Source organism: Hippopotamus amphibius, chromosome 1 (assembly GCF_030028045.1).
Source record: "Hippopotamus amphibius kiboko isolate mHipAmp2 chromosome 1, mHipAmp2.hap2, whole genome shotgun sequence".
NCBI classification, from domain to species: Eukaryota; Metazoa; Chordata; class Mammalia; order Artiodactyla; family Hippopotamidae; genus Hippopotamus; species Hippopotamus amphibius.
In genome coordinates, this window is record NC_080186.1 from 37,978,419 (window position 1) to 38,004,385 (window position 25,967).

Here is a 25,967-nt window from a genome sequence, read left to right on the forward strand (position 1 = left end):
CAGTTCATTAATTGAGTTATTCAGTACCTGTTAGTGTCAGGCCCTGGGGATCTTATGATTGCCTCCCCTCAGGGAGCTTCAGTTTAGAGGGATCCAATTGTTGATGCCCATTTCCCTGGGGCCTTTTGGGTAATTTCTTCACAAGTTTCAAGTTTCATTTTCCCTCTTCAGCTGAGAAGTCTCAACCTTTTGTTTCAGGGCTGGTGCTTGGAGCCTCTGGTCATTTTTAAATTTATTTTGTTTGTTTAGGGTGTCTTTAATTTTTTTTTAATTGAGATATAACTGACATAATGTTTTCGTTTTAGGTATACAACATCCAGTAATTTTTTAAAAAATTAAAATTCTACATGTAATTCTTCAAGAGCAATGTTGGTTAGTCATTCATTCTTCAGCAAACATTCACTGAGCAGTGCTCTGTGTGGGGCTCTGTCCCGTGCACTGAATTATAAAGGCAAATCTGATGTGGTTTCTGCCTTTGAAAGTTCCTGCCTTGGTGAGCTGATAGAGTGCAGTCGAATGTGATTAATATATATAGCCGTAGATGCCAGGCAGAGTAGTGTGGTGCCCAGACTTCAGAATCTCACACACCTGAGTTCAAACCTCAGTTCTGCTGCTTGATACCAGCGTGATTTTGAATAACTGTTCGCCCCGCTGAGCCCCATTTTCTCCAAAAGGGTGTTGTAATTTCCACTCACCTGATTGTTGTCTGGATTATAGAAGAAAATATAGGTGAAGTGCTTAGTATAGTACCTGGCACATTAAAAGGATTCCGTGCCCAGCTGTTATGTACAGAGTGCCACGAACGCCAAAGGTGAGAGGCCCCAACAGCCTGGGGTCGTTGAGGAAGGCTTTGCATAGGAGGTGACATTTGAGGAATATGCGTGTGGAAGAGAATTGTGGGCAGAGGAATGGCGTAGGCAAAGAGACCTAAGGAAATCCAGTGTTAGGAGTGGTGAGTTATGGCTTCCTGGACTGTGACAAGCTATGGAGAGTGTCAAAGAAGTTAGCTGGGTCCTTGATGAGAAGTACTAAGCTAACGAGCTTGGACTTGGCCCCACAAATGGGAGAGTCAGTGGAGGGTCTGTGTTTAATTGCATTGTGAAAGGCTGGCTTATTTGTTCATTCTTTGCCTGGTGGTTGTGCTTTGTGTGCCCTGCCCAGTGTGGAGCTGAAAGGGGCTGGGGGTAGAAAAGGCGCAGGCTAACCTTGCCTGTGTGGTTCTTGGGGAAAGAGGAAAGATGATAGGGTCCTTTACCATTTTCCTGAAAAAGGCTTAAAAGAGAGAAGTAATAGGTATGTATGTGGGGTGGGTGATATAGGGATTGGAAAAGAGATGCAAAGTGAAGCAGAGAGAGGCTCTTTCTCTAGATGTCTGAGCTGGCTGGATTCTGTGGAAAGAGGGGAGGAAGAGCCTGGACCAAGTCCCCTTAGCACTGACAGTCCAGACACAGCCAGGAGACTAACACAGAAGGCATCTAGCTTAGAAGGTTCTGGGATGGTTGGGCTAGTAGGGAGGGAGGATTCCGTGAAAGCGTGAGTCTCTAACATGTCCAAATGATCTCTGAAGAGGATAGGCAGGCTGTTATGACTCTGGAGGTTGGGGCAGGAAAGAGAAAGGGAAGAAACAAAGAATCTTAGCTTTATAGATGTAGCATTGGTCTAGAAGCTGAAGGTCTGCCTCTTGAGCCTGGCATTTCTCCCCAGGAGAGTGGGTAAACTCTCACTGTTGCTGCCCCCTGCCTGGTTCCCAAGGCCTCAGGACCTGATAATGCATGATTCCTCTTTTCCTATCTATACAGGACTTTGCTACTGTTAGGGAGTCCACGTTGTGCCCAGGCCTAAGTGACAATTTCCTTGCAGGGACACAGGCTCAAGAACTCTGAGAATCAGACTTACCAGGCCCTAGACAGCTTGAACACCAGCCGACGGGTGCTCATCTCCGGAACCCCCATCCAGAATGATCTCCTTGAGTATTTCAGCTTGGTGCATTTTGTTAATTCAGGAATCCTTGGTAAGAGTCTGGCCTTGTCTGCTACACTGGAGAGGAGCTTGCCTTAGCCTTGGGAATGTAACTCTAGCTGAGGAGAGACCACTAATTATATGTGGGTCACTAAGCACTCTTCTAGGAAGACTTCTCTTGTCAAGGAATAGCAAAGCCATTGAGAGACCTTGGCTCTGCTGGGCAACTTAGCAAGGCCCACTCTGGTCCTTTTTAACACTGCAGAGGTGGCAGGGGCTATGCGGGGCATGGTCTCTGTGAACTGGGGATGGAACTGCTACCTCCAGGCATTTTTGCTGATCGCATCCTACCTGCCTCACAAGAACTTTGGCCTCAGAGCAGACTCTGTCTTGGCAATTTTGTTTTGTTTTTAACCATTTTTTAGCGTACAGCGTAGTGTTATTAAGTACATTAACATTGTTGTGCAACCATCACCACCATCCATCTCCAGAACTTCTTTTATCTGGCAAAACTGAAACTTTACGCATTAAGCAGCAACTTCCCATTTCCCACTCCCCCCCAGCCCCTGGCAACCACAGTTTGGGCAGTTCTCATGCATAGATACCTGTGGAAGGGTTTGTTAGTGCCCATTTTTGAACTTTAAAGAATGATGCAGTATATTTTCCTTTGCATCTGGATTCTTTCGTTCAATATTATATATATGAGATTCATCTGTGTGGTTGCTTATTGCAGTAGTTTGTTTTTCATTTTAGTATACTATTCCATTTTATGAATATACCAGAATTTAGTTTAGTTCTACTGTTGATAGACAACTGAGTTGTTTCCAGTTTTTTATTATTTTGAATAATGATCCCATGAACTTTCTTGTACTGAGCATAGCGTGCATTTCTCTGTCATAAGAATGGAATTGCTGGGTCATATGTTATGCATGTGTTTATCCCTAGTAGATACTTCAGTTTTCCAAAGTGATTGTACCAGCAGTATATGAGAATTCCAGTGTCTCTATATCAGGGGCCAGCAATTTTTTTCTTAAAAGACTAGATAGTGGACTTCCCTAGTGGTCCAGTGGTTAAGACTCTGTGTCCCCAAGGCAGGGGCCATGGGTTTGACCCCTGGTCCGGGAATTAAGATCCCACATGCTGCACAGCACAGCCAAAAAAACCAAAAAAGCTAGATAGTAAGTATTTTAGGCTCGTAGGCCATACTGTCTCTATCACAGCTACTCAGCTCTGCTATTATACTATGAAAGCAGCCATAAAATGTAAATGAATGAGCATGGATGTGTTCTAATAAAACGGTTTATAGAAACAGGTGGCTGGCCTATGGCTGTGGTTTGCTGGCCTCTGCTTTATATCATCACCAATATTTGTCTTTAGAACACATTTTTTAAAAAAATTTAGTCATTCTGGTGGCTGTTTAGTGATATTTCATTGCATTTATTTAATGTTGAATAAAAGTTGAGCACCTTTTAATATGTTCATTGGCCATTTGGAGATCACATTTTTGAGGTACCTGACCTTTTAAATTCCTGGCCAAAACAAAACCCTATACTCATTAAACAGTCGCTCCCTATCCCCACTTACCCCAACCCCTGTCAACTACCAGTCTGCTTTCTGTCTCCATGGACTTGACTGTTCTGGATGTTTCTTATAAATGGAATCATATAATATGGGACCTTTGGTGTTTGACTTCTTATACTTAGCATAATGTTTTCAGGATTCATCCACATTGTAGCATGTATCAGTACAGATCTTCCTCAACTTATGATTGGGTTCCGTGCCACTAAACCCATTGTAAGTTGAAAATATTTTAAGTCAAAAATGCATTTAAGAGACTTCCCTTGTGGTCCAGTGGTTAAGACTAGGAGCGTCCACTGCAGGGGGCACAGGTTTGATCCCTGCTTGGGGAATTAAGATCCTGCATGCCGTGTGGTGGAGCACCCCCCCCCCCCCAAAAAAAAAACCATAAAAATGGTATGTGGCATATAAAATAATCATACATCTTAAAATAAAAAAGCATTTAATGCCAAGCATCGTAACTTAGCCTAGCCTACCTGAAATGTGCTCAGAACACTTACATTAGCCTACAATTGGGTAAAAGCATTTCACACAAAGCCTATTTTATAATAAAGTGTTGACTATCTCATGTAATTTATTGAATACTGTACTGAAAGTGAAAAACAGAATGATTGTATGGGCATAGAAAGGTTATAAGTATATCGGTTTGTAACCCTCATGATCACGTGGCTGACTGGGAGCTGTGGCTCACTGTTGCTGCCCAACATCGTGGAGAGAGAGTATGGTATTGCATATTGCTAGCCTGGGAAAAGATCAAAATTAAAAATGTGAAGTATAGTTTCTACTGAATGCATATTGCTTCCACACAATCATAAAGTTGAAAAATCATAAGTCAAACCATCATAATAGGTTGGGGACTGTCTTTTTGTGTTTGTTTTTGTTTTGGCTCTGCCGTGCGGCATGTAGGATCTTGGTTCCCTGACCAGGGACAAAACCCGTGCTCCCTGTAGTGGAAGCGTGGAGTCTTAACCACTGGACTGCCAGGGAAGTCCCAGTAGAGGACTGTCTTATACTCATTGTACATGCTACTTCATCTCTTATTAGCAGTATATAGGTGGGCTATAAAAAGAAAATCCAGTCTGACAATTGGATTATTTGGTCCATTTACATTTAATGTAATTAGTTATATATTTGGGTTTTGATCTACTTGCTATCTTATTATGTGGCCTTTCAAATCTTAGCTACTTTGGTAGCTCTCTGATCCATTCAAACAGAAATTGCCTATAATTTGTTCAGCTTCGTTGTTCTCAAACAGGAAGGTTGGTCTGTGACAAAGTAGCCTGCCATTACAGGCAGTGGGAAAGTCATTACTTTTCTACATTCTTTAATGCCTTTTCTTCTGTGCTTAGGAACTGCCCAGGAGTTCAAGAAGCATTTTGAATTGCCAATTTTGAAGGGTCGAGACGCAGCTGCTAGTGAGGAAGATAGGCGTCTAGGAGAGGAGCGACTGCGGGAGCTCACCAGCATTGTGAATAGGTAATGGGGGGCTGGGTGGGCGGGCTAGACAGTAGTACCTCTCTCTGAGTCCCCCCTCACATTAGGTCATCAGAATTGCCTCCTTAGCCATCCAAGGCCAATCCTTCAGGGCCTTGGCCTATGAGGGCCTGGGATTCTATGAAGAGAGTGGGATCCAGCCGTAACAATAGCCATTGAATAAATGAAGGGGTCTTATAGGCCCATTCCCTGCTTTTGTCGTAGCCTTGGGCCCTGTGGTCTGGTTTGGTGCTGCTTAGCATCCTGCTGAGGGAGCTTTTTGTGTTGCTACACTTCCTGAGCAAAATATCCCTTGGAGCATTGTTAGTACTTCAGAAGTTTCCTCTCAGTCAGTCTCAGATCTAAAGCACCAGGCTTCCCTTCCCATGTCCATAGCTTTCTGTGACACGTAGTAGGTCTGAAGGCTTTATCCATGGGGGCCACATAGCTCAAGGGGCAGGTACATTCTGGACTCCTCTGTTGTAGTTATATGTATTTGATGATTTACATCCTGAAGAGTCTTGCTTTTGCCAACAGCCACCTCCCTTCCAGGTTAAGATGGCAGGAAGGAGAGTCAGTGTGCTCTTAGGAGCTGCTGCTTAGGTGCCTGATCCTGTCCTTCCTGGTCTGCCAGGTAGTATGGGCATGAGTTCGTTGAATTGGGCCTTGTGGCAGTAGGCATTTGGGTAAATGCAAGCAGAAACTCCTATAAGGACTCAGTGGTTTACAGTTTACTTTCCCTGTCAGAGCATCAGGCTTCGTAGGAGACCTCTGCCTTCTCTTGAAGACGAGCTAACCTTTTGAAGGGGAAGAGAGAGCTGTCCATCTAAGCTAGACTGTTTGAAAGGGTCTTTGTTCCCATGATTGCAACCCTGATATAGGTATCTTTGCCATAAGGCTGATGGGTATTTGACATTTGATACTATAGAAGAAAATCAGTCTTGGTCCTTTGGGTGGTAGCTTTTATTCTGGTAGTTAGCATAGCAGTTTTATCATCTCCTTGCCTTTTTATCTTGTTCTGCCAGGTGCCTCATACGAAGGACATCTGATATCCTTTCTAAATATCTGCCTGTGAAGATCGAGCAGGTGGTTTGTTGTAGGTACTGAACTCAACTGAGGGGTGTGGAGTGAGTGAGTAAAAGCTCAGCCCCTGAGGTATGGCTGGGCTCTCAAGGTATCCTCCGAGGGCAGAGGTGTGGTCCAGCATTCCCCACTGACCCAGCTGCCTTTTTTTTGTTTTCTTTTTTCAGGCTGACACCCCTTCAGACTGAATTATACAAGAGGTTTTTGAGACAGGCCAAGCCAGCTGAAGAGTTGCGTGAGGGCAAGATGAGTGTTTCTTCCCTTTCTTCCATCACCTCACTAAAGAAACTATGTAATCGTGAGTTGGATCCATGCCCTGGGGTCCTCTGTGAGAGTGAGCAAGGCAGGTAGTTCAGCCACCTTCACGAAAACTTGTCCATAGTCCTTATTGAGGCCGCATGTAATTGTAGCCCTCCACAAGGCATTGATGTGCACTCTTAACCAAACCCTTTGCTTTGGAAAATTTAGCTTATCCTTTGTCTGACCCATGCTTGATGCTTGGAATATACAGGACTGTGCGTGAGAGTGTGTGCATACACACATGTGCATATAAAATGTTGGACAGGGGAAAAATAACAAACTTTGCCCTCTCTGGTATAGCTCCCCTCTTGATGGGAGAACACAGAACACTCTAGTGAGCAAGATTGTTCACTCATGATCCCAGATGGCACTGATTGCACACTGGGATTTGGAAACAAGCAAGTCTGGTGCTGAGGACAGTCTTCTGGGTAGGCTTCTGGAGCGCGTTCTAATGAGCACTGAAATGGAAACTGCTGAAAGCAATGTACCTGGTATTTTGGAGTTTTTTTCAGATCCAGCTCTAATCTATGACAAGTGTGTGGAGGAAGAGGATGGCTTTGAAGGTACCTTGGACCTATTTCCCCCTGGTTATAGCTCCAAGGCTCTAGAGCCCCAGCTGTCAGGTGAGTCCTTTCCTACCAGTCTTTGGGTTCCTTTGGGAAGAGGGGTGGGAGGTTGTCTCTTTGTGCTAGATCTATTCTGTCTCACCGCAGGATATTAAGAGTAAGAATTCTGGGCCACTGGGATGGCCTATTGGGGGCTGATGGTTGTTGATCTCCCCAGGTAAGATGATGGTCCTTGATTACATTCTGGCGGTGACCCGAAGTCGCAGCAGTGACAAAGTAGTGCTGGTGTCCAATTACACTCAGACATTGGACCTCTTTGAGAAACTCTGCCGCGCCCGAAGGTAGGGAAGAGCTGTCAAAGGGGTACCTCTGCTACTGTACCCCTAGGAAAAGTAGGTATTTTGATTGGTGGATATGGGCCAAGATGCCAGAAGATGTCTGTTCCCTTATTGCTGCAATGGCCCTAACTCCATCTCCAAGCAGAATAGTCCCTAGTCCTTCGGGTACTCCACAGGACAGTCCTAGCCCTTTGGGAGTTTAGGGTTTCAGGCTGTATATGAATAGCCGTCGAGCATGGTTGGTTCAGTCCCTTCAGTAGCTGTGGTTCCAATGGGGCTTTGCTTCCTTTTTTTTTTTTTTTAATGTGGACCATTTTTAAAGTCTTTATTGAATTTGTTACAATATTGCTTCTGTTTTGTGTTTTAATTTTTTGACCCTGAGGCATGTGGGGTCTTAGCTCCCTGACCAGGGATCAAACCTGCACCCCCCGCGTTAAAAGGCAAAGTCTTAATGCCTGGACTGCCAGGGAAGTCCCCTCTGCTTCCTTCTTGATTTGATCTTTGGATTCCCCTTCAGGTACTTATATGTTCGCTTGGATGGCACAATGTCCATTAAGAAGCGAGCCAAGGTTGTGGAGCGCTTCAACAATCCGTCGGTAAGGGCACAGCCCCTGTCCTCACACCAGCAATGCAATAACATCAGAACTAAGTGTTGCTAGAGAATCTATCAAGGGGCTTTGCTTTAGTTCTGTCTTTATCCCCTGCCCCGCCCCTGGTGGGTGTGGTAGAGTTAGGCTGGTTGGTTGGTGATTACTACTGGGAACTGACCTTGTACGCTGGTAAATTGGTTGGTAGGCAGGCAAACTGGTGGTCCTCACAATTGGTCTGTGTGTGAAAGAACAGTTGGCTGGGCTGAGTAAGATTCTTACTTTGGGCTGTAAGCAGCTCTTTTTCTCCTTCTCTTCCCAGAGTCCTGACTTTGTCTTCATGCTGAGCAGCAAAGCTGGGGGCTGTGGCCTTAATCTCATTGGGGCTAACCGACTGGTCATGTTTGACCCTGACTGGAACCCAGCCAATGATGAACAAGCCATGGCCCGGGTCTGGCGTGATGGTCAGAAGAAGACCTGCTATATCTATCGCCTGCTGTCTGTAAGGATGGTGATAACGGTCAGAGTAGGGGTGGGTCATGGAATTAGACCTTCAGGGCCACCTTGAGTTGTTTCTCATTGCCTCTTGGCCCCTCTGCCCGTAGCAGTGGCCAGGCTATGGGCTTAACCTGAACCCTTTATTTATTTATTTTTGACTTGCGAGTTGAGTTTATTTGGGGCAAAATGAGGACTGCAGCCCGGGAGACAGCATCCCAGATAGCTCTGAGAAACTTCCAAAGAGGCAGGGAAGACCTATGTATGTACTCTTGGTAAGGGAGGAGTACGTGCAATCAAACACGTTTTTGTAGGGGGTTTCTGCTAGTCATGAGGAGCAGACGTCACCAAGTAGGGATTTAGTGGTTTTCTTTCTAGCTATGAGGAGATGCAAGGGTTGGGCTCATAAAATCAGCTCCTGAAAACATCTAACTATCTAAAGACCTGTTCCGCCCATCCTCTGGACCCTTTATTCTTTTCTCTCCCTCTTTCTACCCTGTTCCTCAAATCCTTCTTACTGTGCTCTCTGGATGCCTGTACAGTAGTTAACAAACTCCCTTGTGGCCTCATCCTTTTTACAGGACACTTGCTTTCTCTTACACCTGATTTCTTCTGTGTCTCTTACCTTGTAATCTCCTCACACTCTGTTTCCCATGGGGCTAAGAAGTGGTATTGGCATTCTCCAGGTTCTCAGTGATCACTCAGACCATCCATCCTATAGTGCCTCTTTTGAAGCTCATGTTGTCTTGACTGCCCTCTTTTCTTCTTTGCTCCAGTCATCTACCTTCTGCTATTTACCTAATTCATCAGTAACTTTGAACACCAGCTCAGTCTTCATTTCTTCCCCAAATCCAGCTATCATCCTGGCTGACTTCAAGGACCATGCAGTTTTCCAGCACTCTGGCTGGAAATGTTTCATTGACTTCATCTCTAATGACCTCTTAACTCCCCCTCATTTTTTACTCCCTTTATTCCCAAGGCCATATTCTAGAACTTGTAAAAGTGCCGAAACTTTACACAGTACCTAGAACTTTAATATCTATCATTCTGCTCTCATTTCCTGTCCTTCTAGCTTTCTTGTACCTCTTATGTCTGTTTCAACCTAATGTCCCTAGTTACCCCATGTGCCCAGCTCCTCTCATTCTGGCTTGACTTCCCTTTCTGTTCAGCCTGATCCTCATTGTGCATCCTTTCAGCCACTCTGCCTCTAATACCTACTCCACGTGGATCATTACAGCTCTTCTCCCCTTTAGCTTCTGCATCAGATAAAACTTGCATTTACAGGTTGGCACTACTACAAATTCACATTCTCCATTTTGAGCTGGGCCATATCTCTTTTCCTTCAACAGCCACTTCAAGCCTTCACCAGTTGCCTCAAGCTTCCTACCTAACCCTGTTTTTCCTTCTTTCTGCAGAGACTTTGTCTTCTTCACAGAGAAAATGTAGGCTACCAAGCTGGAATTCTCTTGCCTACCTTCCTCTCCTCTTGTCAGTCTCTACACCTGCTCTTCCCTTCCATTCTCAAAGGTAAATCATTTCCTTCCTCTCTGTTCGAGGCTTATCGTTCCAGCTCTGCTAGACCCCGTTCTCATCCTTTCCTTTCTTAGTTGATCAATTTCTCCTTTATTCCCCTGAAGTTTATAAACATTGTCAAGTAGCTCTCACCTGAAAAACAAAAGTTTCTCAACTGTCTCTCCTATTGTAGTGACCACCTTGAGTAACTTTGCATTCATTCACTGTCTGATTTTTCCAAAGCCTACAGATTTACTTCATTTCATCTCCTACTCACTCATGTCACCAGTTATGCCACTGAACCTGCTTTCAATGTATTGGCTTCCTAATTGCTGAAACGAGACTTGATTTTTCTTCTTTGTACCTGACACTGTTGGCTACAAATCTTAAAATTCTTTTCTCTTTGGAAACTTCACTCTGGTTTTCCTACCTCTGTGATTATATGCACTCATTATATGGACAAGTCTCTAATTTTTTAGCTCAGATCTCTTACCTGAGTTCTAGACCCATATTTCCATCACCTACTGTATATTTCTACTTGAATGTCTTATGAGTATCCCCTTCTGAATTTCATCATTTAATGGCTCTGTTATCCACCAACCCAAATCTGGGTATCATCCTACTGGACCATTCTCTGTCTCCTAACCAGATTCCAATTACCGTTGATTTCACCTTCTCAAAATTTCCTTAATCTAACCTTCCTCTCCATCCCATGCTGAAGTCACAGTCATCTCTCACTTGGATTTTGCAGTGGCTTCCTTATTCTTTACCTTTGGTCTTATCATAACCCATTCTTCACAGCTACTTCCAGAATAAGCTTTCCAAAAATTCTGATTTTACTTTTCACTTCCAGGACAAGGCCAAGCTCTTTAGCCATGCATGCAAGTTTCTCCAATAGGGACTTTCTCAGTCCCAGCTCTTACTTACTACACTCCTGCCATCCCCTAGACAGGCTGAACTCCTCACAGTCCTCCAGTAGGCCAGGCTTATTGATTTTGTTCTTATGCCTGGAATGCCTTTTCTTCTCTCTTTCCTTGTAAACCATCTATTCATTTTTCAAGATTCACCTCAAGGATAATCTTTACTTTCAAGCTTTTCAACATTATTCCATTCTGCCATTTCTCTTGTGGGTCCCTGGCTATCCTATACAGATTTCTGTCATTGTACCAATTAGTTTATGTCTGTCTGCCACTAGTGTATGAGTTTAAGAATAGGGATCATATCTGATTCTTCTTTGTATCCTAGTATTAGCACAGGGCCTGGCATAGGATACCCAAATGACATTTATTTGAGTGAGTGGGACTTGGACTTGCTGTGGAGGTCTGGTGATGGCTGCTGCAGACAAACCTCAGCCCACCCTGAACAAATTTAGCCAGGACCTGAAACCCTCCATCGGTACAGAAAATATCCTGGGTGGGCAGACATGCACAAGTCATATTCCCAAAAGATAGACTGGGAGAACAGGCTTAGCTCAACAGAGTTATTGCTGCAAGACAGTTACTTCTCATTCATCGCCCCTTCTCTTGAGTGGCTATAGTTTCAACCCCTGGGTTTTCCTGCCATCTATTATGGAGGTGACTTAGGCCCCGCCTCCACCCCTACCCCCGCCCCCCAGGCAGGAACCATTGAGGAGAAGATCTTTCAGCGTCAGAGCCACAAGAAGGCACTGAGCAGCTGTGTGGTGGATGAAGAGCAGGATGTGGAGCGGCACTTCTCTCTAGGCGAGTTGAAGGAGCTGTTTACCCTGGATGAGGCTAGCCTCAGTGACACACATGACAGGTGGGTGGAGTCCCCCTGCTGGCCATTACCTCTGAACACCCTACACAGCATGGAGATGGGATCCGCAGTAACCACAGCTCTGTCCTCTGCCCCCAGGTTGCGCTGCCGCCGCTGTGTCAACAACTACCAGGTCTGGCCACCCCCTGATGGTTCTGACTGCACCTCAGATCTGGCTCAGTGGAACCACAGCACTGATAAGCGGGGGCTCAAGGATGAGGTACTCCAGGCTGCCTGGGATGCTGCCTCCACTGCCATCACCTTCGTCTTCCACCAGCGTTCCCATGAGGAGCAGCGGGCCCTCCACTGATAACCAGCTGGTCTGGTGTGTAGCTGTTAGAGGAAGGAGATGGGGAAAGGGGCCCCCTGCCCCATAGGGCATTTTTGAATTCTGTTCTCTGAGAGAAAAATCATCAAGAAGGGCTGCGTGATGTTTGCCCAAAATTTATTTTATAAGAAAAAAGCTTTTTTGGTTAAAAAAAAGAAAGGAATAAAGGTATGAAAGGGACTGAGGCCTGGGAGCAGCATGGTGAGCCCAGTAGAGGAGAGGCCTGGTAGTGGGCACTCCTAAACTTCACTAAAGCCTGGGTACCTGCTTGAAGGAAAGCAGGAACCCCGGGGCAGGGAAGGGGTTGGGGGCTGTCCTCAGTGATTGGTGATCACTGTAACCTCCTGGCCCAGGGTTCCCAGGGTGCTGAGTAAGGAGCTCAAAGGCTCTAAACCCAGTTGTGGGAATGCCTTTGCTGGGCCCCATCAAGGCTTCCAGGACCTCAGTGCAAGGGAAAAAGGAAAAGAAGAGAAAAAAGGTGGCAGAAAGAGAAAGACAGAATTGGTGGTTGGGAGTTCTGGGCAGCCCATGCCTCAGCCCCTGCAAGCTGATGGTACTGAGCATGGGCCTGTGAGGCATGGGCCCATCACATGGTGCTGACATAATCTGCGAAGGCTTGGGATGAGTCCCATGAGTCGCTAACCACATGGCAGGTGGCCCGGAGCCGTCGGATGGCTTCCCTGGCTGTGACTGCATCCTGGTCCAGCCAGTTCTGGAAGAGGCGCAGGTGACCAAAGGCCCCACGGCCCCAGCGCTCCAGCCGCTTGGCGAACTCCAGAAGCCCATCTGGCTTGATGCAATTGGAACTGGTAGGGGTGAAAAGGATTAGACACCCAGGAGTCAATTAATCCCTGGTCTGTGTCTCTGCAGCTCCATCCCTTGTCCCCGCCACCTCACCTCTTCCACCACCCCCACACATACCTGATATCCAACTGACACAGAGAGGAGGATGAATCTTCGGAGAAAACATCTGCCAAGGCCAGTAGGCCAGCATTCCCTGGAGAGAAGGAGAGAAATGCTTATCACCTCTACCCAAGAAAAGGGAACAAGGGTTTCCCAACCCAATTCTGGCTGGGGAGAAGCCCATCCTCCTAAAGCCCCAGCACAACTATATCCAAACCCCTCTCTTCCCAGTGGAGAGGTGTATGCCTTCACCCACTGAGTTTCTGGGTCAAAGGACTGGCTCCTTTCCCCTCTCCCTCCTCAGGGCCCTGCCCCCACCCAGGCGGTTCCCTGGCAGCCGGAGGCCCTTCAGTGTAGAGTTGCCCTTCATAGCAGCAACCATCTCAGGCAGAAATTGGGCTGGGCGCTTCTCAAACAGACGGCAGAAGGAGAAGGTAATCTCTGTCAAGAGAAATTGGAATACGTTCTGATTAGCAGCATGAGAACTGGTGGTACCCTTCCTGCCCCAGGGCCTTAGCGAGGGGTATGAACATTTTTATATAGAGTCCCAGAAAGAGAAAATAATTTGTTCAAAACCCCAAGCAAGGCTGCAACTAAGTCAGGATTCAAACCAGAGTTCGAGCCTACAGGGGAGGTTCTCTGCATGGACAGTGCTCCATTCACTCCCTTCTGTGCTGGGTAGGCATTAGCAACAAGTCTATGAGGAGAGCCCTGGCAGCACATTTATCCCTTCCCACCACCATCATTTCTGTCAGCTGCTGGAAGGTAAGAAAAACTTGGGTGAGGTACTCTCCAAGTAAGTAACTTCCCATGTTTAGTATAGGAAGAGTTGAGTTGGGGAACTTTTAGAAGGAAGGTGATGCAGGTTCTATAATCATTTTATAGTTGAGGACATAAGACCAAGAACAGTGGCTTGCTCTCTCAGTGAGACAGCAGATCTGTATTGAGGACCCATAGGTGCCCCAGGTTCTTGGATGAAGAACTTACCTTGAAGAGTCAGATTCTGTAGCAAAAAGAGCACCTCACTCTGACAGTCAGCAAGATTCATGTCATGGAAGCTCAGCCTCTTCAGGGCTAGGTTGTACTCTGGTTTGGGGGGAAAGTTATGGACCTTAGCTTTCTCAAAGAACAATGCAAAGTCCCCTTCTATTCTCCTCCCTTTACCATTCTAGCTGGGTCCTACCTTTGAGTGTCTGCAACACAAGCCCAAAATCTTGGGGAGAGGCAAAGGTGGCACTATCCAGGGACAGCTGTTGCAGAGAACCTGAGGCCTTCAGTACAGAGCAGAGCAGTGGGGCTGGCTGGGCTCCCCGCGGAAATCCCATCTCCAGCTGTTCCAGGCAGTTTTCTGGATACGGTAGGGAGAGAAGATTCCAGCTGGTCATCTCTACTTCACTCCCATTGCAGGTCCCAGCCTGTCCTTAAGGGATTCACTGAAAAATCATTTATTCATCTGCTTGTCCTTGAGTGCCTACTATATGCTAAGCAGTATGCTAATATAAGATTTAGTCCTTGCCCTTCATTGTGCTTTTAATCCAAGAAGACAACTACTCAGACACAAATATAATACAGTACACAGAATGGAATATGAGACATGCAGGAACTAAGGGGACATACAGCACGGGGCCCAATCTAGTCTAATGGTCAGTTCTGTTCTTGGTTCAGACCCTTTTCTGGAGACTGAACTGCCATAGTCACTCCCTACTGGGCTATCCAACCCATGGTTATCTTTAAGAACAGCAGGCTCTAAAGGGAACAAATTACAGGTAAGCCAGGAATGTGTAGTGACAGGCCTGGATTAGAGATCTTTTGCCTTCCCCATGCAAATACATCTGCACATTTCTGTGGAGATAGACATACACGCGCAGAGTACGTCACCTGGTATCTCCTCATCCCCAATTATGTGGTTAGGGGGCCCTGCATTCCCTGGCACTGCAGGGTTGTCCCTCTGGCTGGGGTGGTCGACACGAATAGAGAGGACCCGTAGCAGGGGCAGGGCTCGCACGATGGCACGTGTCAGCTCCAGGATGGGCAGTGGTGAGAACAGGTCACTGAGATGCAGGGCACGGAGGCGGCATCCAGCCTGGCTTGACAGGGCCCGCAAGCTGTCCAGCAGGCGGAAAATATTAGAGCCCAGGCCTATGGCAGGAAAGAGATTGGGTCAGTCATGGGAATTTCAGCAGGGGTAGCATTCAGAGACAACTCCAAATATTTCTGTTGATAACTACCAAATCTGAGCTTTGAATCAGATTATTTTAAATCATTCTCAACTATTCATCCATTGTCTTTTTCCTCAGGTAACCAGCTTACTGATGTCTACTCTACTGGGCCATGCCCTCAAGCATCAGTCAGGGCAGAGTCACAAAACAGAAGATAGGATGTGGTGGGGCAGCATGTGGCTGCTAGCTGAACGGTGGGCCCAGACAGCAGCAGACATCTCTGGACTTTTCCTGTAGGTCATGGGGAACATCTAAAAACTAAGCAGGAGAGTGACAGTGATCCAACAAGGAATAGCTTAAAAGATTCGTTGGCAGAAAGTGATAACCACATCCCACAGAAGGAAGTAGGACCCAAAAAAGTTAGGGCAGTTGCTTAATGCCACAAAGCAAATAATTCCTGGGAAGCCACACCTTTCTCTCTCCTTGGACTGAGCAGCCTCCTGTTGATTCATTCATTCAGCTAAATGTTACCCATAGTAAGCACCTGGTAAACAGGTTTTTTTGCTAGATATTTCATGAGCATCAAATCTTGTTCCTGCCTATACAGCCTGATAACAAAAGCACGTATAGGAAGTGAGGAAGTAGACTACTGAGGAAATAAAAGGATGGGTACTTAACACCCAGTCTAGCTTACATCAGTAAAGACTTTCCAGCTGAGTCCAAAAAAAACAAAAGAGGCTAAAGGGAGGAAGAGTGGCTGGCAGAGTGAACTTGTTATATACAAGACCTGAAGGCAAATGTGGTAGGTTCCAAGAACTGAAAAATACTCAAATGTGGCTGGTGTGTAAAGTATACAGGAGGGAACTCTTCAAGATTCAACTATAGAGGTTAGCAGGGTGAGAACATGAATGACCTTGTAAGTAAAACTAAGAAGTATGGTGACAAGAAGTCATTGAATTTTTAGATGATTGAATGATGGATTTGCACTTCTGAAAATGCCTGGGTTGTGGTGTAAACAATGAGCTGTATGGTGAGTATGGAGTCAGGAAAAACTGCTGAAATGATGAATCCAGGTGAGAAGTAATGGTAATCTGAATTAAGGGTGCGGAGATAAATAAATGAATCAGACTGTAAAGATACAACCTGGTAACCAAATATATGTGGAGTAAGAGAATCCAAGTTTCTTTTGAGCAACTGAATCATCTATGATGTCACTGAGAACAGAAGAAAGGTCAGTTTAGAAGGAAGAAGATGCGTTCAGGTTGGGGAGTGTGGTTTACGAATCCTGTGGTATCTAGTTGTCAGATGGATAAATAGGTCTGGAGTTTAGCAGAAAGATCTGGGCTAATGTCATAAAATGGGGGTGTCTTCAGCATAGCTGGCCTTTGAAACGAAGTCCAGGAAGCATGTTTAAAGTGGGAGAGCTTTGAGGAACTCTGAACATTAAGAGATAAGTAACATCCAGAAAAGGAGAAAAAAAAATCAAAGTTTTGAGGTGGTAGAAATGAGACTGCTTCATGAAGAAGACAATACTTAATAACAGATGCTGCCAAGATATGAGGACTGAAAAGTATATATTGGACTTAGAAGCAAGGATGACCTTGGTCACCCCTAGGTCCTCAATGCAGTAGAGGGGGTATAAGCAAGGCTGGAGTGGCTATGAGAGAAGAGAGCACAGATGACTCTTAAGGTTGTCCATGAAGGGCACAGAGAATAGGACAGTAGTTAATAAATGGAATAGAGGTGGTGTGGTAGTTTTTGGTGGATACCTGATTGAGAGAAGCGAAGCAGCATTAAGTAGTGGTTTATAAGCATGAGTTCTGGAGCCAGGTTACCTGGGTTTGAATTCTAGCTCTACAATTTACTGACTTATCCTGGGCAAAGAATATTTAAAATATGCCAGACACATAGTAGGTAGTATATAAAAGTTAGCTCTTATTAAGTTATTTGAAAAGTAAGCTTTCCTAAGGAGGTAAGAGGGTATGGATCCAGAGCAAAGGCAGAGGAGTTAACCTTAGATGGGACAGCCGTTTCTCCCATTGTGATGGAGGAAAGGAAGAGTGCAGATGTAGGAATTTATAGGTTGGTTAACAACCTGAAGGAGTTCATATGTGATGCTTCTATTTTCTCTGTGAAGTAGGTGAGGTCATCTGCTGAGAAAGGAGAAGGAAGGGTTTGGAAGTGGTAGAGCAGGAATGGAGCTGACTTTGCAGATAGGGTTCATGTGAGGTTGAGGACCATCAATGTATATAGTAGCACCAATGTGCAGTTGTGTAACTTTCTCTAACAGTGTTCAACCTAGGCAGATTGCTGGATTTAGCCAGAAATGAAGTTTGGCGACCTGGGCACAAGCAAGTGGGAAAGAACTGAGGACTATTTTGCAGGTTGATGGTCTGATTTTTTTTTTTAAAAGGTGTCCCACACCTTTTTTATAGCTGCTTTGATATGACTGGTGACATCCAACCTCAGCCCTGGTTAGGCCTGTATACACTATACTCTCCCACCTGCCCTTGGTTTGCCTACCATATCTGAAGTAGACTTACTCTCAGATTCTCACTGCCCCTCAGGAACCCCTGCTTCCAACTAGATCAAGCCTGTAGACCTTTATGTTCGTCTTCTCTAGCACTGACAGTCTGCCACTATTTCATGTGTGTGCCTTCTGCCTCCCTGTGAGGCGGGTAGGGCCACATCTCCAGCCTCCTGATCATACCCCCTATTCCCCTCCACAGGATTGAGCACACAGCTGGTGCTGCTGGGAGACCCAACCCTTGCCCCTCCAGGGCACTCACCATTATAGGAGAGTGTGAGGCTCTCCAGAGACACCCAGGAGCTCAGCAGGTGGCACAGTGTCAAAGCCGCCTCTGTGGAGAGTGGAACTGTGAAGAGCTCCAAGGTGGAAATGCTGCGGAATCTTTGGGAGGCCTCCAGTGCTGGAAGCCCCAGGCAGCTGGGATCTGATCCATCCAAAGCTCCACAAGCCACTTCCCCGATCTCCATCTCTTCCCCATCCTCTTTCTCACCCGCCACAATGAAAACAAAGTCATACAGGTCTTCAGATTCGGCACCAGACCCCTGGCGGGTGCGAGCACCCTTCTTCCCTGCAGCTCGCTTAAAACGCTTTAGGGGCTTAGGCTGTGGGGTTGAGCTAGCTGGAGCCCGTTTAGATGAGGATGTGGAAGAAGAGGAAGCAGAGGCAGAGGAGGTGGTGGCTGGAGCAGAGGGTGGGCGTTTGGTGCCAGGAACCTCATGGAAAGTGGCTGGAGGGAGCGGCTCCCTCTTAGGGTCTGTCCCGCCTGCTGTCAGGCTCTCCTGTGTGCTCCGGCGTGTTACCCGAGGGGCAGGTGCGGCTCTGGCCGTCTGCTTGGCTTCACTCTTCCTCCGGGAGGCCATCAGGGCTGCAGCACATCGCTCAGCAGCATCCCGGCGAGGCCGGCGTGAACCGAGCAAGAGGGACCCTTCATCTCGGGATGGGGCCCGGCCTCGGGAGGCCTCTCCACAGAGGCGGCAGGGTGGGCCACCAGGGCCTGGCTGCCAGAAGCCAGCACTCATGGTGAGGATAAGAATGAAAAGGGCTGACTCAGGCACAGGCCAGGAGTACAGCGACACCTGGCTGACAGCCCCGTGGTGAATAAGCTGATGCAACAGCTGCCGAAGTGACTGCTGAGCAGCCACATCAGAGAACAGCAGGTGGCGGAACTTGAGGGTGTGCAGGGAACTGGCTAGGGTCTCCAGAACCCTGCGGTTGGGCTCAGCCACCAGCTCAGTGGCACCCTGCAGCATGTTGCAGATGGTAAGCTGCCGGACGTGGCGGGAGCTATGCAGGAGAGGTGAGAAGCGCTGGTCACAAAGACGCCTGTCAGAAGACACATCAATGGTCCCACGTAGAACATGGGAAAAAAAGGCCTCCATAAACTTGGCTCGCCAACAGGTCACGCTCTGAAAGCAGAGAACATTCCAGACAGCTGTGATACTAGGTGCTACCCATGGAACCCAGTTTCCTTCCTTCCAATAGCTAGCTATTTACTAAGCCAGGTAACGTTCTAAATAGTGTATGCAAATTCATTTAGTCCTCACACCTTTGAGGTATATATTACTATTAGATCCATTTTACAGGTAAGAAAACCAAGGCACAGGGGACTTCCTAGGTGGCGCAGTGGTTAAGAATCCGCCTGCCAATGCAAGGGACCCGCGTTCGAGCCCTGCTCTGGGAAGATCCCACATGCTGCGAAGCAACTAAGCCCGTGTCCCACAACTATTGAGCCTGTGCTCTAGAGCCCGTGAGCTGCAACTATTGAAGCCCACGCGCCTAGAGCCCGTGCTCCACAACAAGAGAAGCCACCGCAATGAGGAGCCCACGCACTACAATGAATAGTAGACCCCACTCGCCAAAACTAGAGAAAGGCTGTGTGCAGCAACAAAGACCCAATGCAGCCAATAAACAAATAAAAAAAGAAAACCAAGGCACAAATGTTATTTCCTGTGGTTACACAATTAAGTGGTAGGATTAAGATTTGAACCCAGGAGGGAATTCCCTGGCAGGCCACTGGTTAGGACTCTGAGCTCTCACTGCGGAGGGCCTGGGTTTGATCCCTGGTCCAGGAACTAAGATCCCACGAGCTGAGTGATGTGGCAAAAAAAAAAAAAAAAAGAACCCAGGAAATTTGGTTCCAGAGACTGTTTTGTTGTAGTGCCTCTCCAGTGAAACACTCAATCCTGTAAATTCTTCCATGTTTGTTTTTATAACCTGATCCTAACTTTCCATTCTTAACACTACCACCTTTGTTCAGACCCTTATCACCTAACACCTGGCTACTTCATTAGCTTCCTAATTCCTTGTTCCCCTTCCCAAACTTTTGCACAAGTCCACTGGATTCATCTTTGTATTAAGAGGAAAAAAAAAAAAAACCTCTGATTACATCATTCTCCTTTAAAACCCCCACTGTCTCCCCACTACCTAGGGGGTCAGGGCTGCAGCACATTTGCAGTTCCTCAGCCTGGCAGGGAAAGCTCTCACAGTATGGCCTCTGCCTACGTAAGAAGCTTTATCTCCCACATCTCCCTCATGAATGCTCTGCTCTGGCTAAATTGGTCACCTCACTGACCCAAACCTGTCTTCTTTGTCCTTTCCTACATCTGCCAGAAATACTCTCCATTGCTGGATCAAAGAGACTTCCTGAAATGACCTTCCAACATTTTGCTCTTCTAGGCTGTTGGTTTCTCCCTGAGGCTGTTAGTCTCATTGACTGTCTGTCTGTCCCCCTTTCTACCCCTCCCCCTACCTCTCTTGGGAACTCTGATACTCTTGACTACTCAGGTCTTATTCAGTGGTAGTTATGTCTCATGGTGTTGAGTCTCTCTGCCGTGTACATGTCTCATCCCAACCAGATTAGAAATTCCTGGAGAGGGACCAAGTCTTAGTTTTCTCCAAGGCAATACTTTGCTTTGATGGATATAAGATTTCATCAGCCTATTCCAATACATTTAGAACTCTGAACACAAGTGATTTTTAGCCTTTGGTATACATCAGAATTTACTGTGGAGCTTTTTCCCCAAATTCATATGCCAGGTATGCAGACTTGGTGATTATGTTGTTACATCTGAGGGAAGGTCCGTGCATCTTTATTTTTTAAACCTCTCCCAGATGATTCTAATGTATACATTAGAGATTAGGAATTACTGCTACCTACCCCAAAAGGACACACTGAGACAAATACTGATACTTCTTTAAGTCCCCATTCTCTCAAGGTGCATAGAAAATCTGATGACTTTGATAAAAGTGCCAGCTCTGCCACTGTACTCTGGACCTCTTTGAACCTCTTTCTTCATCTGTAAAATGTGGATAATATCATCTGCTTCACAGGTTTGTTGTGAAGATCAGATGAGACAGTGCAAGTTTAAAGCACTCTGTACACTGTAAAATACAAAATGTAACTTCTGCTGCTGTTAATGATGATAATTACCCCACATGGGAAATGGGAAATGGACTTGATGGAGGCAGAGCCTGTTAAGCAGGGTGCTTATTCAGCCTGAAGCAAAGGTAATGGGGGCCTGAGGTTGCCCAAGGCTAGAAATAAGACTTCCTTTGGTATCTACCCTGCCTCCATGCATTCCCTAATAGCAGATTGACCCTCAGTTTATATGAGGTTCTTGATAGGAGCTGGGCCCCTCTTCTCAGGCAAAAGTGTCATCCCTTTGCCCTAGCTATTCCCCAAGACTCTACTGTGGTAATAATTAGGAATGACTTCATGTTTGAGCTAACTGCATGGCAGCAAGAAGCGAGAAAGGCCCCTCCAGCAGTAGTGTGGGGGCCTGAGGAGAGCAGGGAAAAATACCGGGCAACCAAATCTCTATTCAGCCTTAAGTGGAAGCAAAGAGGGTATTCCTGAATCCTTCAATCCTGCCTCACTCTAGCACTTTTTTCACACATTTGCTGGTCCACACAGCCTTGAAGAATACTTGCAGGTAACCCTAGCAAGGCTTCAACTTCACAGGTGAAACAGATGGTTACTATGAGATCTGGGCCTAAAATATGGACAAAGATGTGAACACGAACCAAGATCTTGTGGCTGTTTCCGACAATAAGGCGTGTGCAATATGAACTTTAGATAACTAAATAACTGGGGTTTTCAGACATTTTATTGGCTTACGAAGACAACAGGAGAAATTGGAATATCCCAACCTGTGATAACCAGTGAAAGCAGCATGACATAGTGATTAAGAGCATGTACTCCAGAGCCAGACTGACTCAACTTGATTCCCAGGTCTGCCATTCATGAACTGTAACCTTAGGTAAGTCATTTTTCTCTTTCTGCCTCAGTTTCATCATCTATAAACTGAGGAAGATAATTATACCTACATGACAGAATTGTTGTGAAAATTAAATGAGTATGTAAAATCAGTTGGCAGGTATCTCAATGGCTTCTTTCTCATGAATTAACGCATAAGCAGATAGCAATTCATTTTATTCCATCACCACCTTGCAGAAGATTCTATGCTAAAACTTCAAAGCTGAAAAATACCTGAGAGATCTAGTCCAAGCCACTCATTTTGTGGACTCGTACACTAAAGCTCAGACAATACAAAGTGATTTAAATACTTTCTTTTGGGTGAGAGTGGGGGAGGTAAGGCACCACCAAAGAGGTGAAATAACATTTGCTTACCAACACAATCAATCCTTGGCCCATCCACAATGGGCTGGCAGCTCAGGTACTTGTTGGGAAGGAAGAAGTGTGCACAAACTAGGGAGAGCTAAATATTTTCTTGTACTAAACTGTTAGAGCCTGCAAATGCTCATAAGCTATATATCCACTGTTTTTCTGATAACAGAAATATTGTTTATGGAACTATAAGGAAGCAAATAAAAAATCATGTGTCAACCAACTTTTTGGAGTATATATGTATACGTATATGTGACAAGTTATAGGTATTTGTGTTTATAACACTGAGACAATTCTGAACAGTTTCAAATGCTGGGCTTTTTTTTAAAAACGTTATACCACCACATCATTAAACATTTTTACCACCACGTACTTAAATATTTTTAAAATGACTTTATTAATATTTTGAAAATATGGATGTACTATATTTAATAATTTCTATGTTATTGAATACTTAAATTGTTTCTAGCTTTTTATATTAAACTTTGCTGTAATGAACATCTGGAAATAAATCTTCATGAGTATCTCAATTTTTATATACCATAAGATATATACTGCTTAAAATTTCTAGTTGAAGAATTTGAGTACTTTAAAGACTCCTGACAATTATCACCAGATTGCCCACCAAGAAAGTTGCAACATTTCTGCTTCCACCAACAGCATATTAAAATGCAAGTTCTACCCATCCCTGGAATTACCTTTTAAAACAAGACCAAATTAAAACAAGACTTCACTAATTTGAGGTATAATTTTACTTCCCCATTTTTTTTTATTATTGAGATTAAACATTTTTTACTTTATTGGAGATTTTTGTATATTTTGAGACTTGTCCAAATCTTTATTCATTTTATTCTACTGTTCACCTACGTCTTATCCTCTGTGTCCTTTTATTTTGCAAATATTGTTGCAAACATTCCTAATTTATGTACCTTTTAAGCTGTGTTTATAGTGTTGGCATTTTATGTGGCCAAATGTGTCCATATTTTCTTTTTTGGTTCTGCCCATTTACTAGCGCTCTCTACCCTGAGATTAGGTAACCAGTCACCTTTATTCTTTTTAAAAATTGTTGTGTGCTTTTACTTTTTACAATGTAATCTTTAATCCATATAGAAATTGAGTATATTGTAAAGTGAGGCTCTAACTTTATTTTTTTCCAAATGGTTAACCAATTACTAGAGAACCATTTATTGAATAATCCTTCATTTCTCCATTGCTTTATCTCCAGAATATCTACTTTATTCTGCAAATCTCTTAATACACACATACACTAGTACTACACAGTCTGAAATACTATTGCTTTATAAGCAATCGAGAGCTATGTCTATCTTGCTCACCACTGTATACCTAGAACCTAGCATAGTGCCTGGAACTGAATAGTCACCAATAACTTTGAATTATGAATGAAGTGAAGGTTAATGTTATGCAAAAGTGGGAAGTGGAAGAAGACACCCTCTGGAATGGATATGCTCCAATTCAGGAACTCTGTGTAGGTGACTGTTAGGTCACTGGGCCTGGGGCTTTCTAAATATCCTGAAATACTCTGAGACAAGGAAACAGATAACAAACAGACATTCCTTTCCAAGAAGCTTGAGATAATGGTGGAAAAAACTTTCTGAAAGAGAAAGATATTACAATCGCCATCACCTGCTAGTCAACCATACTACTTGGGAGACACTGTGTCAAAGTGAATCTCATGTTTCTTTAAAGGTTGCAGGAAGCTGTTGCCGTTTTTTAACATTCTTGTGTCCACTGCTCTTCCCCATAAGGCCTAACTCCTGTACACAATGCCTGATAATTTTGTTGGGCCTCAATGTCATTATGTTGAACTCCAGGGTTTGCATCTAGATCTGGAAGTGGAAAAGCTGAAGGATATGGAGCTGAATATTAATGAACCTAGTGTATCCCCCCAAAATAGATCTCCAATTCCTGATAAGAGCTTGTTCTCTTATCATTTGGCCTCATCCACCATATAAAGCCCAGTTCAAATACTACTTCCTAGGAAAGATTTTCTAACTCCCTTTTCCTTCAACCTCCTTGCTACATTTGATCATATCACTTGCCCTACCATACATAATGTATTTGTTTGCAGATTTCCCCACTAAACTGATAGTTCCTCAAGATTAGGGACTGTGTCTGTACCTCTGACATTTAGCATAAGATGTGGTATGTGGTAAATTTGAGTAAATGTTTGTTGAACTCAGTCTGTCCTGTCACCTAACTATGGAGCAGCAAAAGAAATTCTGCTTAAATGAGAGCTCCAGTGAGTTATATATGAACCAATGAATAATAGAATCTCAGGGCTAACAGGAGCCCTAAAAGTCATCTTGTCCAGCATCTCCAACAATGCTGAATTTCTTCTATTGATAACAATACCCTTGTGTCAGGTGGTTATCCAGATTCTATTAAACACTTAGTGATGGGAAGCTTACTATCTCTGGAATTAATCTGTTTCATCACCAATAAGCTCAGAGTTTAAAAATTCTACAGTTTAGCAAAAATTTATCCTCCTTTAGCTTCCACCCAGAGCAAGTCTATTAATCCCTCTTTCAAATATTTCAAGACAGTTCACGTTCCCCAAGTCTTCTCTTTTTCAGGAAAAATATCTCCAGTCTTCCAAATGTGACTCACATGATGTGGCTTTGACTTCTTTCTCCATACTCCAGGGATAGCCTGACCACTGCAGAGTCAAGCAGGTCTATCATCCCCTTTGTCCTTCAGTCTACATGATAGTTACATTAGTTCACACAGCTCAGGATACAGTCATTATATGAGTAGCTTCAGCACATTGTAGACTAAACCCCCTTAATCTTTTTTATACTAGCTGCTGCTAAGCCAGACCCCTCAACCCACTACCCTGAGGTCATGCAATTGGAATTTTTTAGACTCAAGTGGAGAGTTGATTAACCCATCTTGTTAGGTTTGACCACTGCTCCAGCCCTGTCAAGACCTGAATCCAGGTTCTGCCATCCACTGTAATCACTACCTTTCCCTGTTTTTTGTGTTACCTGCAAACATGGTGAGCAAGCAAGTCAGTGACAAATGTCAAATGGGAAAGAACTTTGTGAAAAGCCATCGGAGCCCTCTTCCCAAATTCATTCCATGCCTGCCCCTGCACTTTACCAGTACCCAGCTTGTGTTTGTGTGCTATTCCTGCTTTTACTGTGCAAAGTCAGGCCAGAGTTCTACCTGGTGCCTTAACTTACTTCCAAACTGGAAGGCCTTGTCTTCATTAGCTCATCCCATAGGCGGCGCCAAATGGCCTGAGTGGAGAGGCCTGTAGAGAGAAGTATCATGTTTACTTGGCTGTTCCTTGGTCTCCATGAGCAAAGTACATCATCCTTTTAATGTCCTTTTCTAGGTTCACAGGAGCAATATGACAGAGTGGTAAAGAGCAATGGTTCTAAAGACAGACTGCCTGGGTTTAAATATCTGCAAACTGCAGTCTAGCTGTGTGACCCTGGGCAAGTTACTCAATTTTTCTGTACCTCAGGTTCCTTATCTATAAAATGTAGTGAATAATAGCAATTTCACAGAGTTGTTGAGAAAATATTAAATGAGTTTCTCCAGGTAAAGTGCCTAAGACGGTGCTTGGAACAAGGTTTAGTTAGATGAATGTTAGCTATTAACAGACGTGTCCAGTGAGGGGTTTGGAAGGCAGCTTGATAAAAGAAAAACTAAGATTCAACTGATCTGGGTTCAGGAATTCCCTGGCAGTCCAGTGGTTAGGACTTGGTGCTTTCACTGCCAGGGCCG

General features: G+C 44.9%; 2 protein-coding genes across 2 annotated transcripts in view; one reads left to right on the plus strand and one right to left on the minus strand.

Moving 5' to 3' along the window:
• Positions 1 to 12,112, plus strand: part of RAD54L (RAD54 like) — a 25,022-nt gene extending 12,910 nt beyond the window's left edge. Inside the window, exons 9-18 of the mRNA XM_057709548.1 lie at positions 1,861 to 2,011; positions 4,887 to 5,013; positions 6,036 to 6,110; positions 6,261 to 6,391; positions 6,906 to 7,016; positions 7,177 to 7,300; positions 7,815 to 7,893; positions 8,207 to 8,386; positions 11,507 to 11,670; positions 11,767 to 12,112. Of these exons, the coding sequence (XP_057565531.1) occupies positions 1,861 to 2,011; positions 4,887 to 5,013; positions 6,036 to 6,110; positions 6,261 to 6,391; positions 6,906 to 7,016; positions 7,177 to 7,300; positions 7,815 to 7,893; positions 8,207 to 8,386; positions 11,507 to 11,670; positions 11,767 to 11,977 (1,353 nt within the window). The 3' untranslated portion in view covers positions 11,978 to 12,112. The remainder of the gene's footprint in view (positions 1 to 1,860; positions 2,012 to 4,886; positions 5,014 to 6,035; positions 6,111 to 6,260; positions 6,392 to 6,905; positions 7,017 to 7,176; positions 7,301 to 7,814; positions 7,894 to 8,206; positions 8,387 to 11,506; positions 11,671 to 11,766) is intronic.
• The window catches only part of LRRC41 (leucine rich repeat containing 41), an 18,351-nt gene continuing 4,479 nt past the window's right edge, over positions 12,096 to 25,967 (minus strand). The window contains exons 3-10 of the mRNA XM_057709537.1: positions 25,418 to 25,488; positions 17,847 to 18,993; positions 14,777 to 15,037; positions 14,082 to 14,246; positions 13,886 to 13,984; positions 13,217 to 13,339; positions 12,917 to 12,992; positions 12,096 to 12,801 (exon numbers count right to left, since the gene is read on the minus strand). Coding sequence (XP_057565520.1) covers positions 12,582 to 12,801; positions 12,917 to 12,992; positions 13,217 to 13,339; positions 13,886 to 13,984; positions 14,082 to 14,246; positions 14,777 to 15,037; positions 17,847 to 18,993; positions 25,418 to 25,488 — 2,162 coding nt within the window. The 3' untranslated portion in view covers positions 12,096 to 12,581. The remainder of the gene's footprint in view (positions 12,802 to 12,916; positions 12,993 to 13,216; positions 13,340 to 13,885; positions 13,985 to 14,081; positions 14,247 to 14,776; positions 15,038 to 17,846; positions 18,994 to 25,417; positions 25,489 to 25,967) is intronic.